At 35.2% G+C, this 18,445-nt stretch overlaps 1 protein-coding gene across 2 annotated transcripts in view; it reads left to right on the top strand.

Annotated features, from left to right (window-relative positions):
- Positions 1-18,445, top strand: part of Fap (fibroblast activation protein alpha) — a 74,825-nt gene that overhangs the window by 52,780 nt on the left and 3,600 nt on the right. For both annotated transcript variants that reach the window (XM_046462270.2, XM_046462269.2), the window contains exons 19-23: positions 3,570-3,668; positions 4,143-4,212; positions 4,950-5,144; positions 10,225-10,279; positions 17,916-18,015. In XM_046462270.2, coding sequence (XP_046318226.1) covers positions 3,570-3,668; positions 4,143-4,212; positions 4,950-5,144; positions 10,225-10,279; positions 17,916-18,015 — 519 coding nt within the window. The remainder of the gene's footprint in view (positions 1-3,569; positions 3,669-4,142; positions 4,213-4,949; positions 5,145-10,224; positions 10,280-17,915; positions 18,016-18,445) is intronic.

Below are 18,445 nucleotides of genomic sequence, written 5' to 3'. Positions count from 1 at the left end.
TGGGAAGTTACAAAAAAGTAAGATAATATTGTAAAAGAGAGGAAATACAGAAAATCTGAATCAGAGGGAGCACCTCATCTGGCTTTTTTGAGGGGGTGGGTAGGAAATATTTCCTAGTGGTAGCTATATCAAATCTGGGACTCATGAATATGAAAGAAGGGCTGATACTGTTTAAGTGGTTGGCTTGGTCAAGTCGATTGAAATTTGTGTTTTTCACTGGAAGAGAGGACTCACTGTGGAAATAAGTCTTTGGAGAGATGATGAATTTTGTTTTGAATGTTGGGTTTAGGATACTGATGGGATATCTAAACGGGACTATCCTTAGTGACATAGTTTTAGAGCTGCATGTCAAAGCATCAAGTTGTACTGAGGATGACCATCAAGAAGTCATTTGTTTATGGAAAACCTGGTTATAAAGGCTTTGAAAATAATTGAGATCAGCAGAGTCGTAAAAATGGGGGTTGGATGGGATTAGTGGAAAGTGGGCCTAGAACAAAACTGTGTGGAACATCAACACAGGAGAAATGGAAAAAGAAAAATGAGCCTGTAAGGGAACAGCGGGGGTGTGGGGTATGGTTCTTGAGAGCATGGTGTCATAAGAGGCAGGGAAGGAGAAGAGCTCAAGAAAGTGGAGGTACATAGATGTGTCAAATGCTGCAGAAAGTGAAGCAAGACCGAATCTAAATTAATGGATTTAGCCACAAGAGATTGATGTTACCGTGGTCAGAGCAGTTTCAGTGGAACAGTGGAGGTGGAAGCCAGATTGAAATAAGATTAGGGCTGTATAAGAGATAAAGAAGAAGAAACAGTATTTCCAGTGGACTTGACTGTGATGAGAAGAAGGGAGAGATTGGATGATGGCTGGAAGTGATTTGATGGAGTTCTAATTTTGTTTTGGAAAGATGATAAATATTTGAGTTTGGGGTGGGATTGTGGCTCAGTGGTAGAGTGCTTGCCTAGCATGAGTGAGGCACTGGGTTCAATTCTCAGCACTGCATATAAATAAAAACAAAATAAAGTCCATTGACAACTAAACCAATATTTTTTTAAAAAATTGAGTTTCACTAAATGATGTCGGAAGAAATTAGGAAACAAAAAGGAGGTTGAAGCAACAGAGAAAGGAGTCCAGTGAGAAGTTGGGAGGGGATGGAGTCCAGAGACAGGTAAAGAAATCAATCCTGTGTGTTGTGATGGTAGAGAATGAAGAAAGTGGTACTGGCATAATTAAGTGAAATTTGTAAGCATTATGGAAGAGAGTACAATGACTTCATTTTCTTTGCAAAGGTGGATGTCATTTGAAAATAGCAGATAGTATTTGAACCAGATGCTATGGAAACCTAGAAGAGATGGCTTGACACTGAGTGCCCAGTTGAGGCTTAGTTGTTGGGGCAAGGCAGGTTCTCATTAAAATTAAGCAGCTGACTGAATGGCCTCCTATATCAATTTTTTCACAAATTCTCACATAATTTAGCTAATGAGCAATATTGCATTTTCATATGATTTAAACAAAAATCAAATATAAAAGCCATCATTCTAACACTTAATTTCATCGTAATAAAGCCACTACAAGCCCAGTATGGTGGTGAACACCTGTAATCCCAGCAGCTTAGGAGGCTGAGACAGGAGGGTCACAAGTTCAAAGTCAGCCTCAGTAACCTAGCAAGGTCATAAGCAACTTAGTGAGACCCTAACTTAAAATAAAAAATAAAGACCTGGGGTTGTGGCTCAATGTTTAAGCACCTCTGGGTTCAATCCTTGGTATCAAATAATAAATAAATAAATACATACATACATACATACATACAAATACAGATGGAGCACATATTACATGTCAGTGCACTGGGTTCTGAATACACAATGACAAATGAAACAAAATAAAGTGTGCCATCTGTATTGTACCACACCTTGCAGGTAACAGGCTTTCAATTCAATGCCTGATAGAGAAATCCAGCTACCATCTTTCACTCTACTTATAGCCCTATGAAATTCCATTTGTGCTTCAAAAAGTACAAAAATTTCCCAATTAATATCCCTGAAAGTATAACTCTGATTCTAGAGACATTGATTAGCTTTTTAGTTAAATTTAGTATTTCATTGTCATAAATCAGAACAATTCAATGGATAGAAACAGACTAGAGAGGATTCAAAGTGATACCAACCTGGTAACACCTCCTATTTCCAGTACTTTGTAAAATAATGATCAATTAAATCAATCAACCAACCATTCTATATGCTGGCCCCACATAGAATTCACTTTCACCACATACAGAATCCATAAAAGGAGAATGAAGTTGGCTCTAACTCAGAATTGTGTATTCAATTTGTTTATCTATTTACTTGTTTATTTTTTGTTTCAATTTTTAAGGCATAACAAGTACCTGTTTTCTGATGGATTACCCAAAGTTAATGTGAAATTTAATATTCATCTTATACAATTCCTACCCAAAACACCCATACTTGTGCTAAGATTAAATATAACATGTTGGAGCAAGATACCCTGAGTATATGAAAACTGATAGTTACAAGAGAAGTGGTTTGGCAACTTATTGTAGTCACAAGTCTCCACTTTGCTATTTTCAGGAACCATTTTTTTTTCAAAAAGACAAATGAATAAGAAGTCCTCAGGATATCTTATGTAGTAATCGCTGTATTTCATAAGTCACCTAGTCCCTCTTGTAAAAAACAAAGGTACAAACCCCACATATTAAAAGACAAACTTGCTGGTGTCAGTCCTATTTCAAAATAAACTTATAGAAAAATCCTCTATTTTTGGAAACCAATTTGCATGTATCATTGATTGATAATATTCAAGAGATCGATGGATTTACTCAGTTGTTAAAATTAAATTGTGAAACACAACTGGGCTCAAATCTAAACAACAGTTTTCAGATCTTTTAATATGTAAGACAAAGAGAGCATAGTGCATTTGTATGTTGTTGTTTTACTGATATATATATATATATATATATATATATATATATATATATGCATATATTATTAAAGGATTTGAAGGAATTATACACATGGTTCTTCAATTACAAAAAAAGAGAACTTTTTAGATTAAGTGTATCAGAAAAAGATCAAAAATAGATATAAAAATCACAGAGATAATATTTGTCTTTACACCTGAAAATTTTTAAATTGTGTAACTTCACAATTAATTATTTTAAATTTGAGTGCTCAACAATCTTGATTTTATATTTACTACTTATTTTTTAATGGATGATCTAAGAAATGTCACCTACTTAGGTCTTGGCTTTAAGTTGAAAAAAAAAACAACAATAATCGGAGATGGGAAAACATGCTTGAATTAACATTGTTGCTCTATGATACTGCCGAAAATGTCAGAAATTATGATGCCATAAGGATCAGCATAGGAGGCAGTAATTGAAATGTGATGTCCTTCATATATTTGTATCCGTTCTGAAGGTTGGATTAAAACTGCTAGCCAATATGAAATCTCCTAAAGAAGCCTTAACCTGTTCTGTTTTATCCATATTAAAGCCAAAGGAATTTTAAGAAAAAATATTTATGGAAATATTATTAATTTAAACATTTTATTTTTTAAGAAATCAAAATTTTAGAAGAAAACAAGGAATTGGAAAATGCTTTGAAAAATATCCAGCTACCTAAAGAGGAAATTAAGAAGCTCGAAGTGGATGAAATTAGTAAGATCTTTTAAAAACTTCTCTCTTATCAATATGAAATTGAATACTTTCCTGCTTTAAAAATATTTCTGGTAAACGTTATAGTCCAAACTCTCTGACGTATTAGATTATCTTGTATAAAACAGTCTTATTGTAATGATATGTAGTTTTGCTAAACATTTTTAATGTGGTTATGAATAAAGTTGATCTTATACTTTTCCATAACTCACTTTCAACTGACATTTTTAAAAAAGATCTTATCTAATTTTAATTTTAGAATGTCTGCTTCTAGAACAAACAGTAATTCAAGATTTCTAGTCATTTGTAAATTAGATGTAATTTATGTAACAAAAATTAATTTAAATATATTCTTAATTCCTAATGATTTACTAGTTATTAATTGCTTTTATGGTGTATATTGTTATTAAAGAAAATAAATGATATTATCATGCATGTTGTGGAATAAACATTTTTTCCTTTTTTTTTTCCCAAAAGCATTATGGTACAAGATGATTCTTCCTCCTCAATTTGACAGATCAAAGAAGTATCCCTTGCTAATTCAAGTGTATGTAATATTTTCTTTGGTGTAAAATCTATTTACTGAAAATATGTTGGATGAAATACACATTTATGAAATAAAATGAACCATTCTCCTTGGTAACAGTTCCTATTGATGCTGTTTTTATATATTCCTCAACTAATCAGAGTAAATAAAATATGGCTATTTAAAATAGATTGAGGAAGTTTTGAGATTTTAGATGGACTTGCCTGCAATTTCTGTGTTGAATTGCCTTTGTATGGCAAATTGCCGAATGTGTCAGAATACCTTTGAGATAGAGAAATTGCAGCCAAAAAAATATTGTAAATCATCTTAACATCTTATGTAATTGAGTTAGAAATGAAATAAAGGAATGGAATACATTTAGTGGAATCACACCCAAAATCAGTGCTGACCTACACACAATTTGCTTAAAACACCATGCATTTTTTTTAGTATATCTTATGTCTGCTTTTAGCAAGTGGCAGGTGGCAGAAATGACGAAAAACCCACACATATTCCTTGAAATGCCAACCCTAGATGTATCCGTTTTGGGGAATAAGGGAGGCTGTGTCCCAAAACAACTTCCTTGTAGCAAACCTCTGGGAAAAGCCTGGTCTCTTGATTTTGAGCCAGTTCTAATGCCATTGTTATTAAAATTTTATCACATAATTGTTCTGGGAATTACTAGAGGCAATGCTAGACCAGTATGGAAAATTAAGTATTATAAAGGATTCTGAGATTCTTTTTCCCCCTCCCATTAGGTATGGTGGTCCCTGCAGTCAAAGTGTGAGATCTGTGTTTGCTGTTAATTGGATATCCTATCTTTCAAGTAAGGAAGGCATGGTCATTGCTTTGGTGGATGGTCGAGGCACAGCTTTCCAAGGTGACAAACTCTTGTATGCAGTGTATCGAAAGCTGGGTGTTTATGAAGTTGAGGACCAGATTACAGCAGTCAGGTGAGCCCCTTCTCATTAAAACTGACATCGACATGCAACAAATATCATTACTCACTACTGTGTTTCTCCATTCTTTTGTTGTTGGTAGTGGTGGTTGGCTGGTTGTTTGTTTGTTTGCAGTGCTGGGGATTGAACCCTGGGCCTCATGCATACTAGCTAGGTGCTCTATCACTTGAGCCACATCCTCAGTTCGTTTCTTCATTTTTAAAGACATAATTCTGTTTGTCTCTTGTCCTACCTTGATCTAAACTATTATTAATATTAAAGAAATATTTTTCCAAATATAGGGAAAATTATTCATGGAATGGATCTAATAAATATATAGAAAAACGATTTACTGTGCTAAGTGACACATCCTTTTTCAGTGTGTCAGCTGTTGCAATATTTTTTCATTTACAACTCACAATATTATATTTACAATATAAATGTTGTGTAACACTAGCAATAATCTTCAGAAAACCAAATATCTAAATTTGCTCAAGCATTGTGAATACTCTTAAGAAATAACTCAGGATTTCATGAGCACTGCATATTTTTAGGTGTTGGGCATTCATTTGTGGTTAAACTAGATGTCAAGTTCAGCTATGCTAGCATAAAAGTTTTTGCCTATTTAATTTGGCAAAAACATATTTTATATAATACAAAGAATATTAGAATAATAAAATTAAAATAATATTTAGTGGGAAGACAGATTCATAATCTGATTTCTTATTATCAAGTGTATTTTCAGCCACAACTTACAGTTCAATCATCTTTTTCTGAAACAAAAAGAACATTGCCACCAAAATTGCTGCTTCTTTGGAAACACTGTGCAGGATTCTTCTGGCTATTTTTCTAGCTGTTGGGTTTCTGTTATTAGAGTATAAATTATTTAAGTTATAGAATGGTCTTTTATAAATCTAAAAGCTAAATGCTAATGGTACTCTCAGCCATGGACGATTTTGCATGCATGATAGCTGAAGGTCAAACACTGATTCACAGCAGAACAATCTAGAAATTTTATTATTTTTATCACCTATTGCCATTATTAGTTATTGATTTCAAAGTAACACACACAACACCAATTGTATTTAACAGCCAGGAGCCAAGCCCAGATAATATTTTTCTGTGTTTTTATCTCTAATCAAAGCAGGAGAGTTTAGATTCACAAGTAATTACTTTAAAAATAAAAAGATAATAATAACTTACATATTTCATGTTTCTTTCATTCTGTGAATTTATATACACATAATATGTTCAATTAAAAAGTCTATTTGAATAAAATTAGGCAAATTAATAAGCAGGTTGTTAAATAACATGAAAATCTATGGCCATCATTAACCCCTTACTTCTAGAAAGCTCTATGATTTTCACTGATCCAGATTTTTTGTGTTTTTACTATCAAATTCTTTTCTTTTTTAAAAAAAAAGAGAGTGAGAGAGAGAAAGAGAAAGACAGAGAGAGAGAGAGAGAGAGAGAGAGAGAGAGAGAGAGAGAGAGAGAATTTTTTAATATTTATTTTTTAGTTTTTGGCAGACACAACATCTTTGTATGTGGTGCTGAGGATCGAACCCGGGCCGCATGCATGCCAGGCGAGTGCGCTACCGCTTGAGCCACATCCCCATCCCACTATTAATTTCTTTGGAGGAATTTTGTCCCACCAAGACATCAGTTTCTTATCTAAGGACTGTGGCATGCCTTAACAAGAATGTTAGCTATTGTCAGCATTGTAGCCTTAACTCCTTAGGTTTTATTTTTTTTAATTGTTATTTATTTATTTTTGGTCATCTTGGGTCAACCCATTTTTACTTAAACCATGCAAGAAACACTAAGAACATGTAATCCCAGGACTACATGAAAACACAAAGATGACAATGATGTTTCATTTGTAATTTAATTAGATCTTTTCCAAAGTGGATAGAGCTAAAAAGTCATTTTCACATTGGTCAAAAAAATCACCACCACCACCACCATCATTATCATCACAATCCACCAATGATAACAAAATATGACATTATACTTTTGTATATTGATTTACCACCAGAAATGTAGCATTTGAGCTTAAGAACAAATAGCTTCTTAATGTCTCCCTTGGATAGAATGAAATTTTAAGCCTGAATCCTATGTATAGACCTTAATAAAAATTGCTATTTCTGATACTCAATATAGAGGACACAAAGCCACAAATTCTGCTTATACCAATTATTGCAGTAACCAGTTTGTCTTTGGTATTTAAATTGAAGATGAACCGGAAGTAGTAAATGGTTATTTAGGATGAAATCCAAAGAGAGTTTCCTATGGTAGGACAAGCATGTATTCACTTATTCATTCAGCCATTTACCAACAACATATTGAATATTAATACATGCCATTGTATTTCACTCTGATATTGTCCAACTTACAATGTCTGCTTTCAATGCACTTACAATCTGGTAAAAGTGAATAAACTATCTGTACTCTGAGGGGACAGAATTGCTGTTTGATGTAATTTTAGTAAATATCTCAGTGAACCAGAGATGGCTGCCTGGCCCAATTCATGGCATATGTCTCCAGGGCTGGCCTTGGACTTTCTTGAAATCACTGTTATGCAAAAGTGAAAAGGAGGCCTGCGAACCTAATGCTTTGAGAAATCAAAAGCTAAAAAGGGTAAAGTTATAATGATAATCCTGGGAATGATTCCACCACTTATCTCCCAAAGAAGTGTTTTAGGAATCAGACAAAAAATACTTGACCTGAGAAATTGGTATAATCCCTCCATTGTAACCCTCAAATTCCTCCCAGGCTAAGAATAAAAATTGTCTTCTTAAATCTCTTATAAAATACAATCTGGCTAAATTTTCTACATATTGAAAGAAAATCATGTATATATTTGGAAGCAATAGTAAATGCTAGTCAAGTCCAGCAAATAGATTTAAACAAAACAAAGCAGGATAGAAAAAGCAAAAGTCTTACAACCTCATAACTTCTGTATACAAGAGAGAGTATTCTGGCTATAAGGGAGAGTTCTAAGGAGATGTTTCTGAAGTCACACATATAAGTGAAACTGGGCTCGCTTTCCTCAGGCTTCTCTGAAAATTGCATATATAATAGAACCATAAATTTCCAGTGGCTATAGGATCGAATCTGCTCATTTGGAGAGTATTTTGCATTTTTAACATTTCCACAGCTTTTAATTTTTATACAATTTGAGATTAACAGTAAAGAATCACATGTGAAAAAATATCCTATCATACTCTTATAGATGGTACCAATAAGAACATTTCTAAGAACATTTCTAAAATAGCATAATAATTGATCACTAAGATTTCCAGTTGACCTTGGCCTGGAGCCATTTTTATTGGGAGGAAAAATTGCAAAGTTCAATCTAGCCTCTAAGATTAGGAAAGCATCCTATTCATTTATTACTAACACTGTGTTGATTTAACCACATTATCAATAGCATTTCTGATTACCTTCCTGAAAGCTTGGAGGTGAATTTTATAGGGCCTTGTTGATCTCAGCATGCTCAGATTATCTAGCTAACTTTTAACCTAGTCCTGCCACATTAAGTGTTAATGTTTCATTTCCATGTTAACTATTGCGCTATCATTTCCTGTAAATGTCATCCTTTCGGAATAAACCTAGGAAGGGAGCTGTAAAGAATTTCCTGTTCTCTTGTATCACCTGTTATTTGCTTTTTACCCCAGATGCAAGGCAATATGATTGCTAGCTTCTGGGAGATCATAAATTCACATCCAATTTTATGGCTCAGAACTGTCTTCAAACACTAGTAGCAAGACTATTTTTTTAACAGGAGAGTGAACCTCCTCTTCTTTTGGGTTTTGAAGTTTTATGGAAGAAGGGCTGAGGGGCCACAATTTGCTGCACATTTCTGCTTTACCATGAGCAGCATCCACCCAGGTAGCAACTTTCCATTTGCTATTGCATTTCTTCCCTGAACACTCCTCAGTGTCCTTCAGAATCAGTGTCGGGTAAGCTGTGACTAACGGGGCCTCTTCCCATATGTTTGTCCCGGGCATTTGCCCAACTCCTCTATGCATCGGAAGCGTGCATGATGAATCAATGCAATGAGTGAAATGTTTGCTGTAAAATCCCTTTAAGAAACTCCATTATTCAACTAATGAAAATCACTCCGTTCTGCTTCCAAAGAACTGATGAGAAAGGGCACAAAGAGAAACTCAAGAGTTCAAAACAAAGGTATCATTCTGGGGCTGGGTGACACTTGAGTCTCCTCCTCATCCAGTTACTATTGCATACAGTGGCTTCTGCAGAGGCTCCTCCAGTTTTTTCAACCACTTCTTTCTCTCACCCCTTCTGTTTCTCTGAGATTTTGAGCTTTTATCAAATCATTCCCCAAATAAGTCACATTTGCTCTAGAACACCTGCCATCGGGGGGACATGGCATAAAAACACTTGTTCTACATTGACTTTGAAGGCTTCTCATGACTTTTTAAAGGCTGTTTTCCTCCTGGCCTCTTGTTCCCAAGGAAAATTGTATTTAAAAAGTGGTTTTTGAATGGAGGCTCCTCTATGATAGAGCTAAAATGAATCATTTCTCTTTTTAAAAGGTACTTGTTCATACCATAATGAATTGAGGGCAGCTAAGTATGAAATGGGAGAAGGATGGATATTTTTCTCAACATAGCTAAAAATGAAATTGGTGGTTATTGGCAACAACTAAGCACACAAGGTGATAAGAAGTTAATAAAATATAAAACAGCAACAAAACAAAACCTTCTTTCCAAAAGGTGGGGATTTAGAAATTTGGTCCTACTTAGTGGGGCTGCCCTTTCTTGTATTACTGTGAACTGGTTTCTTGACCTCTCTGAGTCTCAGTACCTCACCCACATGATTAGGATACTAGGCCTGATAGCTCAGAGATCATGACTCAGTAAATGTTCAATGGAGGATCTTTTAATCCTTTGCAGAAAACATGATAATATTATTTTAATTATTTGTAAATGCAGCCTTATTATGCATGTGTTTAAACAAAGAAAATGTAGCGTTTCTATTAAATCTTCAGATTAAATATGCTTGTGTAATGAAGTAAATGTCATGTGTACACACTTAAAATTCTAAAAATTTGTTTCTTTTACTTTAGAAAATTCATAGAAATGGGTTTCATTGATGAAAAAAGAATAGCCATATGGGGCTGGGTGAGTTGTTTTATATGTTTTATGCCTGTTATTTGGTTTAGCAATCATCATTTTCTAAAGTATTCGCTTATAAGGTTTCTCATGAAATGTTAATGTTGCAACATAATTTAATCTGTCAATGGAAACAGTCAGTTTGATAATCTGGGCTTCAAAGTGGTGATTATAAGTGTTTGTTCCTTTTTTTTCTTCAATCATTTTTATTTCATTCGCATACAGCAAATTAACACATAATTGACACATTTTTTTTACTGGGTTTTTGGTACTAAATTATAGCATATTGAACTGCACTATACTCATCAGACGTTTAATTTCTTTTGTTATTTTAGACTTAAATATGCTTCTATTTTATATTTCATATTTGTGAAACATTGAGCTAAAGTTTGAAATTATAGGAAGTTTACAATATAAACTTAGTATCTAGTTTACTCCAATCCTATCCAGGATGTTAGATTTCTTTCTTTCTTTCTTATTTATTTATTTATTTATTTATTTATTTTGACATTAAATTCTTTTAGTAGATATAATACTGACTTATGCTAACTGAAGACAAATTTTATTTGGTTTCTTAGCTATTGGTCATGGAGATAATTTCTCATAATTGAGGACTGGTATGTATATTGAAAGTAAACATAAAAGGAAGTGGCAAAATAAATCAGCCCTGGGCAATGAAGTCACTGGAAAGTTTGGAGAAGTATTGGAAAGAGTTTAGGTTTGCCCATTATAAATTATGATAATTACCCTTCAAAGATTTCCTGCTTCACTTTTTGGTCTGAATTTGTACATTTGCAAGTCAATTTGCAGCCGGTTGTGCTTGGGTTGTTTTTCTTGGCTGTTTTCTCTGAGAGGCCTGCACAAGATGGAGGGAATGAAACCCAGTATTGAAGGGAATCTGCAGGATTCGGCTCAACTTTCAGCTCAGTGACCAGATGAAGGGCTGTTATGAATTTGGAGAAAGTTGTTATTTCAAACCATTTGGTCCTTCTTAAAACTATCAAATGTTAAATAACAGAATGGAATTCAAATGGGTGGAAATAAATAAAATATTTTTGTAGTGGAATATTTCAGATAAGACCTGTCCTCCTATTCATTTTTATGAAATTTCCTAAAGTAAATCTTTGAAAATTTTTACTTCAAGCTGAATGCTTGTATACAGTAGTTAACACTTAGCGTTATGCTTTGCTTTATCTGCGGGCTTTGGAATAACCATAAAGTAGAACTTTACATTCATTTATAGAACATCTTTGGTATTAGTTTGGTAGAGAACCATCTATGTGGGATGATTTAAAGAACCCACTCATCACCCGAAAGTACATCCATATCAGCCTAAAATTTTTCAATAAGAGATTCTCATCACATCTAACTGTGCAAATGCCACTGAAAGAAATAGTATATTAGACTCCTTTTATTGCTTGTTTACAACATGATAGTGATTGTGAAGCAGACTTTGAGAGAACTATTGAGATAAGAAAGTGGACAGCTGATGGATGCAATATCTGAGCACATACCAGATCAGCAGAAGAAAGGGAAGGTGGAGAAAGAGCTTAATACTATGCTGTTTTTATCTGTTCTTCAGATTTTAGACTAAATTCACATATATTAATCCATCTCTCTCATCACTGCATGCATTTATTCTTTCATTCACGTAAATTTTCACTGAATCTCAGCTAGGTCTTGTCCTGGGGTCTTTGGGGATGAAAGGATGATAAGCTACAGCCCTGACCCTCTTGTGGGGAAAAGCAATGGCTCAGCAATGTTCCAAGTGTTAAGAGAGATGAACTTGCTGTGAAGAACAACAGGAAGAAGAGTAGTTATTTATGGCTGTGAGAGCTAAGGAAGGATTCAGAAGTGAGTCAGCACATGAGATTGGCAAAGATAACTTCATAACAGGGCATTCCAGGCAGAGTAAAGACCACACTGCCTAGATCCTGAGGTGACAGAGAGCAGGGCATGTGTAAGTTGGTCAGGAATACATGAAATTTCAAGTCTAAAAAATCATAAAGAAGAGGTAGGACATGAGTCTGCACAGAAAGGTAGTCAGATAACAAGGGTCTTCTAGACTTCCTAAAGGAGAATAGACTTTGTACATGACTTTGTGACACCTTTCTCTTTTCATTTGTCTATGTCTCTATGATCATTACACAGCATTAATTCTTTAAATGTAAGTATGTTTCAGGGTCTAGCCTTGACCCAACAATACTCTTCATTTTCTTGAGAAAATCTTGTAATCTAAAAATTGATGATGAATGTCAGATCCCTGCCACTAGCAATTACATTTATTTATTTATTTATTTAGAGCTGCTTATTTCACTGCTTACTGGTTATCTCTTTTAAATGTTCTACCTGAACCTGAGGCTTTATTTACCCCCAAACTAAACTTATTACTGTCTACTTTAAGATAAGTCTTCTTCTTCATATGAAGGCCTCACTGCCCACCTAGTCATCCAAATTATAAAGCTCAGAGTTACTTTCAACCTCTCCCTCTCTGTGAATCTTACATTCTGTTGGTTGGTAAATTCTTTCAACTCTACGTTCAGGCATCTAGGTAAGTTCTCTCCATCCCCACTGACATTGATTTGAGTTTCTTCATATGCCATTTAGATCAGGACTTCTCAAACTTTAGATGCACAAGCTAACCTGAAGAGCTTGAGACATACCTTCCAGGGCCTGAGCACCAGAGATTCTGGTGTGGTATTCTAGGGTGAGGCTCCAGAGTTTGATTTACTAACAAGAACGCAGGAATGCTGAGGCTTTTAATCCATGGGCCATCACTTGGGTAACTCCTGTTTAAACCAATCAATATGCTTTTAAACCATCCTCCCTGCTTTGACTCCACAAGTTGCAATGTTGTTTAAAAAGTTGTCATTCCAAAGCACAATTTTTATCATGTTGCTTTTCTGCTCCTACTTACTAGGATTCCAAGATTCCTACCTCATAAGGCCCCAATACATTCCCTTGCATGCAATGCCTTTGGCAGTCTGGCTCCAGGTTATTTTTCCAGTCTCATCTCTCCACTTTTCCCTACATCTCATAAGTAACTTAAATCATGTCTATTCTTCCTTGTTCCCATGATTTTGTATGTGCAGTTCCCTGTGCTTTGCAATGTCCACCCACTACAATTCACTTCTTCCATTCCCTGCTTCTTTCTCACTCCCAAATGGAACACTTCTACTTACTCCTGAAAACACAACTGAGGTATGACTTTCCTTGTGTTCCAATAACTTTTTATCCTTCTCTTGTGGGAATCAGCAAGCTTCATCTGTCTCTTGGTTTCTCCCTCAAGAATGTAGGCTCAAGAAAATTGACTGTCTTTTCTAAGCTTTGTTTCTCAAATACTTAGCATGATGCATGGCCTTGTCAAGCATCCACAATGTTGTTTAAACTAGAAGTTAATCCTACAAGTTCCCACAAGTTCTCCCAAAATGTGTTCCACTAGTCCTAGGAGATTTTACACGAAAAGGTTCTATGATCTAATAATTTGATAAATCATTAAATGTTTATAAAAGAGTGTACAGACTCTACGAAGGGTGAGTCAAAAAAAAAAAAACCTGTTAAATTTTGTTTAGCACCATATTACCGAAAAGCATGTGATTACACAATACTTTATTCCTTTTCCATCACAAAGCACACATTAACAATATTTTCCATGAACATTATATGAGAATACTGTTGAAGCTATTATTAGTATGTTAGAAAGATAATCTTGGCAGCAGAGTGGAGAGTGGCCAAAGGGGAGGGGTAGACCAAAGGGCCAGAAGAACATGAATACTAGGAATAAATACCAAACATATGAAGTTAGCTAGTGAAGTAGGGGTTGGGGAGAGACCGTAGCTTTAAGTGTTCTAATACAGGCAAAGACCAATGAAAAAATTATAGGTAGGAAAAAGGATTGAGAAAGACCAGGAGAGTTATTTAGCTATTAATGTGCTATGTATCAGGGAAGAAGGTATATTTCTATGAAGTACTAGACATTTTTGTGGTCTGCACAATACATCATGCCTAATGAAACCAATTTTTTTTAAATAGTTGTCAATAAGCTACAAACACTATATTTGTAGTAGGAAGCATTTTTACCTTCTCCTTTCATTTTTCTGGCTCACACAAAACACAGCTCAGTAACCCTGTTTTTAGATAGTTATTAAATATCTATTCATGGTGCCCAAAAATTATGGGTTTATTACAGTAGTTCCTAACCAAGATGATTTTACCCTCAGGACATTTGGCAATATCTGGAGACATTTTTGGCTGTCATACTGAAGGACAGCTGTTGGCATGGAGAAGATAGGAACCAGAGATAATATTTAACATCCCACAATGCTCAGCACAGCCCTACAACAAAGAATTATCCAGCCAAAAAAATATCAATAGTGTTAAAAACCTATATGCAATTAAAAAATGGATCAATTATTCTGACAATTGAAGAGCAGTAAGGGTTTTGTCTAAATTATTAGAAAAACAGTCTCACTTGTGGGCTTTGCATTGTTAATATAGACCTAGACAGGTGGTGTTGAATAAGCATTAGTTCATTATTTAATCTTAGTTTTTTCTCTTCCAGTGACTAATTATAAGTAATTTGAATTGCTATGTGTGATCAACGATGTTAAAGTAGGACAAATGCACTTCTAATGAGACTGTATTAGACTATATTATTCCCCGCCTCAAAAGAAGTTGCACTGGTGTAGGGATGGAGAGGAAATGGCCCGAGTTTCTGAACCAGGTGTCTTGGGTTTGGGTCCTAGCTCTGGTGCTTACTGACTATAGCCACTGTAGGTTCCCTCTCAGTTTCAGTTTTCCCACCAAGTCACTTTGAAAATTATGTGAGTTAATAACAAAGTTATATTCAACAAGTATTTATTTTATTCCTATTGTATTTCAGGCCATATCCTCAGTGCCAAGGAAACATTCTTTTATAAAACAGAACTCTTCATGCTTAAGGAGTTGCAAATAGTTGGAGAGAAAGACAAAAGCAAGATAAATGAAATAGAGAATGTTGAGTGATGGTTAGCAGGATGGAGAAATGTGAAACAAACAAGAAAGGGTGTGCTTCAGGGTGGGTGTGTTTTAATTAGAAGGTTGGAGATGCCTCTTTTTATTTAAGTGAAGACTTGGAAGAGGTGAGGAAGTAAAGCAGGCTGATTCTGGGGAAAGAGCGCACAGCTAGAGGTGACAGCATTTGCAACCTTCTTGAGGCTAGATCAGGCTTGGAGAGTTCAAAGAACATCCAGAGAACCAGTGAGCAGGGGAAGAGAAAAGAGGAGGAGGTGTGTGTGTGTGTGTGGTGGGGGGATTGCGTGGGACCCCAGAGACCATTGCAATAAGCTTGACCAGACAAATGTTAGCTAGTTATGATTATTGCTTTTAGGTAAAATGTCCCAATGTGCATTATAGCTCAAATAAGAGTGTTCCACAAGCCCTCTTTTAAAATTCTGTGCCCTTCTAAGAATGTTTTTAAAGACATCCTTCATTTAAACAAAATGGCAAGGCATCTAAGTGCAAAGGACACAATTCTAGAATTCTCATGGCCAATCTGCTCTGTGGGTTCTTTTCTTACGGCAGCCACCCACTCTGCCTGGGAGCCCCACTCATGGGGGAGCAGAAAAAAGTCAACACAGGATTTTCTCCCCCTCTTCATTTCTACAATAGGAATAGCTTTTCCAAGCTGCCTGGGAATTTAAAGTATAGCTTTCTTTTGTCGTACTGCAGATACAGTGGCTTTTTGCTCTTACAAATTCTTAGAAAAAATTTATATTCATTCTGAAAACAGGAGAATTATATTTAAATACAGCACTATCACCTAATCTCTGAGTTGACACATTTAAATAATTCCTAAGAGTTTAAACAGAAATGTTGAAGAACAATTTTACTATGTGCAAAGTCTTTCCATGCCAAATCTCACTTCATGCTATTTCCTGCTCTAGGGCATGGGAGAAGCAGAACCAGACCCAGTATTTTCATTTTTGGTAAACACTCTTTTCCAATAAAACCATAAATAATAATAAAATTGTTAAAGGTTTTAGCCTTACCCTGCTCTCATTTGAATTTAAAGTAAAAAGAAAGGAAACCCCTTTAATTTTAGAAATAGTTCTTGCTAACCTACTAATCACAACAAATTATTTTTATAAGTGAAAGTTTGAATCAGAGAATTTTAACTTAACACAATGATTTTCAAACCCAAATGTTCCTTCTGTTTTTAAAATATATTTTCCCCTATTAAAACATGGTTCAGTTCTACTCCAAGTATAATAAAAAGAGGCCATGGTATAATTGGAGCCGCCTCTTTTATTCTGTGTTTTGCAGCCAACGGCCCTCAATAAAATTTCTCAGAGTTGGAGACATAAAACTGTAAACTAGTTAGAGGATCTTCATTTAACTGTTGGATTCAACAAGATAATTTAGCTTATTTTCCCACTCCCTGTATTTCATGGCTACAGATAGACCCCTGCCACTGACTTGCTGCCATCACCCTGTCTGTCTTTCTGTCTGTCTTTCTCTCTCTGTCTCTCTCTTCCACCCTCCCTCTATCTCTCTCTCTCTCTCTCTCTCTCTCTCTCTCTGTTTGCCCTAAGGACTGACTTTTCTATAGTGAAATGTAACATAATCTGTCATGATCCAAAGGAAGCAATTCCCAAATTTGTGGTAATAATGTCTTAGAAACAAGGCAAAACTGTAATGGGAGTCACACTGCTGCCCTAGGATGGCTAGAGATGTCCCTGCATCCAGAGAAGGATGAACAGAGAATCATTTCTTAACCTTTTCACACACTGTTTTGGTTCATGTTCCAAAAGCCTACTTAGTCCAAGAAGGACCTCCATCCTAGTATGTCCAAACACACCAAGTTGGCTTCCAGGAGGACATGAATCTACTTGTTATTCCCTGTTTAATTTTTCATGTTTAGGAATATATTCAGTTATCCAAGTGACATGGAAAAGCTATTATCAGGGTCCCATTTCTGAATCACCCATTGATTCCTGTAAGAAACGCCAGCTAAACCTACTCCTCTCTCTGTGCTTTTTATCTCCTTTTTATATTTTTTATTAAATTTGTGCGATGAAATATAAGGTTTTTAAAGACACTAATGACTTTCCCTTCTTTGTGCTACTATGTCAGATTCCTTAAAATTTGTAGCTATATAATACACAAACTCTGGCCGGGTCTTAAGCTCTCCAAAAGATTCTTATGGGCTTCTTTATATTTTTCTGTTATGAAAATGAATAGATACATAGACACAGGTTCTTCTTCACAGAACTCTTGCAAATAATATAAAGTATATTACATTTATACTTTTCTGTTCATTCTTTCATATAAAATCCTGTTTTTGTTCTAGCAAGGTCCTAAATAGAAATATAGAAGTTGAAAGGAGAATTTTCTTGCAGAAAGATTGCAATTATGTTTATCTCTTAAGCTGTTTCAACCCTGATTTAGAACAGTCTATTCTGATTAGCACACCAATTATTTCTAATTTATTAGGGGTAAAATTACGGATGGAGCTTACTGCTGAGGGTGCAAGACAGACATTTAATGTAGTCTTATGCATATCTCCCAGCTCCCTTCAAACCTGATTTTGATTAGGGTTGCTCTAAAAATATGGAGGAGATTCTGAAAGTAAATCTGGGCCTGACACATGACAATGTCTCCACAGTCCTACGGAGGTTACGTTTCATCACTGGCCCTTGCGTCTGGAACTGGTCTTTTCAAATGTGGAATAGCAGTGGCTCCTGTCTCCAGCTGGGAATATTATGGTATGGAAACATTTTATAAATATTGCCCTGAAAACATTTGACATATAATTACTCTATATTTGAGGTTGCTAGAAAAATAAATTATGTGGTAAAATTCACCCCAGCATCACCAGGAAAAATGTAATCTATACATGAGGTGGTTCATATGATTCATTATAATCACCCTGCAACAATCAAAGAAATCTTAAGAGTGAGGAAGGATTCTTCTAAAATTCATTATATCTTATTTTCTCCCAGAAGCTTGCAGGCTCTGAACCAAATCTTTAAAATCAGAGCTAACTCATGTTTTTGAAAGCACACATTTGCAGCTTAACTGGCTTTTAAGCCAGTTAAGTGCAAAGTCCATCTGGGAACCAAGCAATTCACCTCCATGCTGCAGTTTGCAACTGCATCGCCTTTACTCCAGAAATCATAGAAATGAAAACTATGT

The sequence above is a fragment of the Marmota monax genome, unplaced genomic scaffold (genome assembly GCF_021218885.2).
Source record: "Marmota monax isolate L192 unplaced genomic scaffold, Marmota_monax_Labrador192_F-V1.1 WCK01_AAM20220418_F8-fsc00129, whole genome shotgun sequence".
Taxonomy (NCBI): Eukaryota; Metazoa; Chordata; class Mammalia; order Rodentia; family Sciuridae; genus Marmota; species Marmota monax.
The sequence above is the reverse complement of the archived record's forward strand: the minus strand, read 5'-3'. Positions and strand labels throughout refer to the sequence as shown.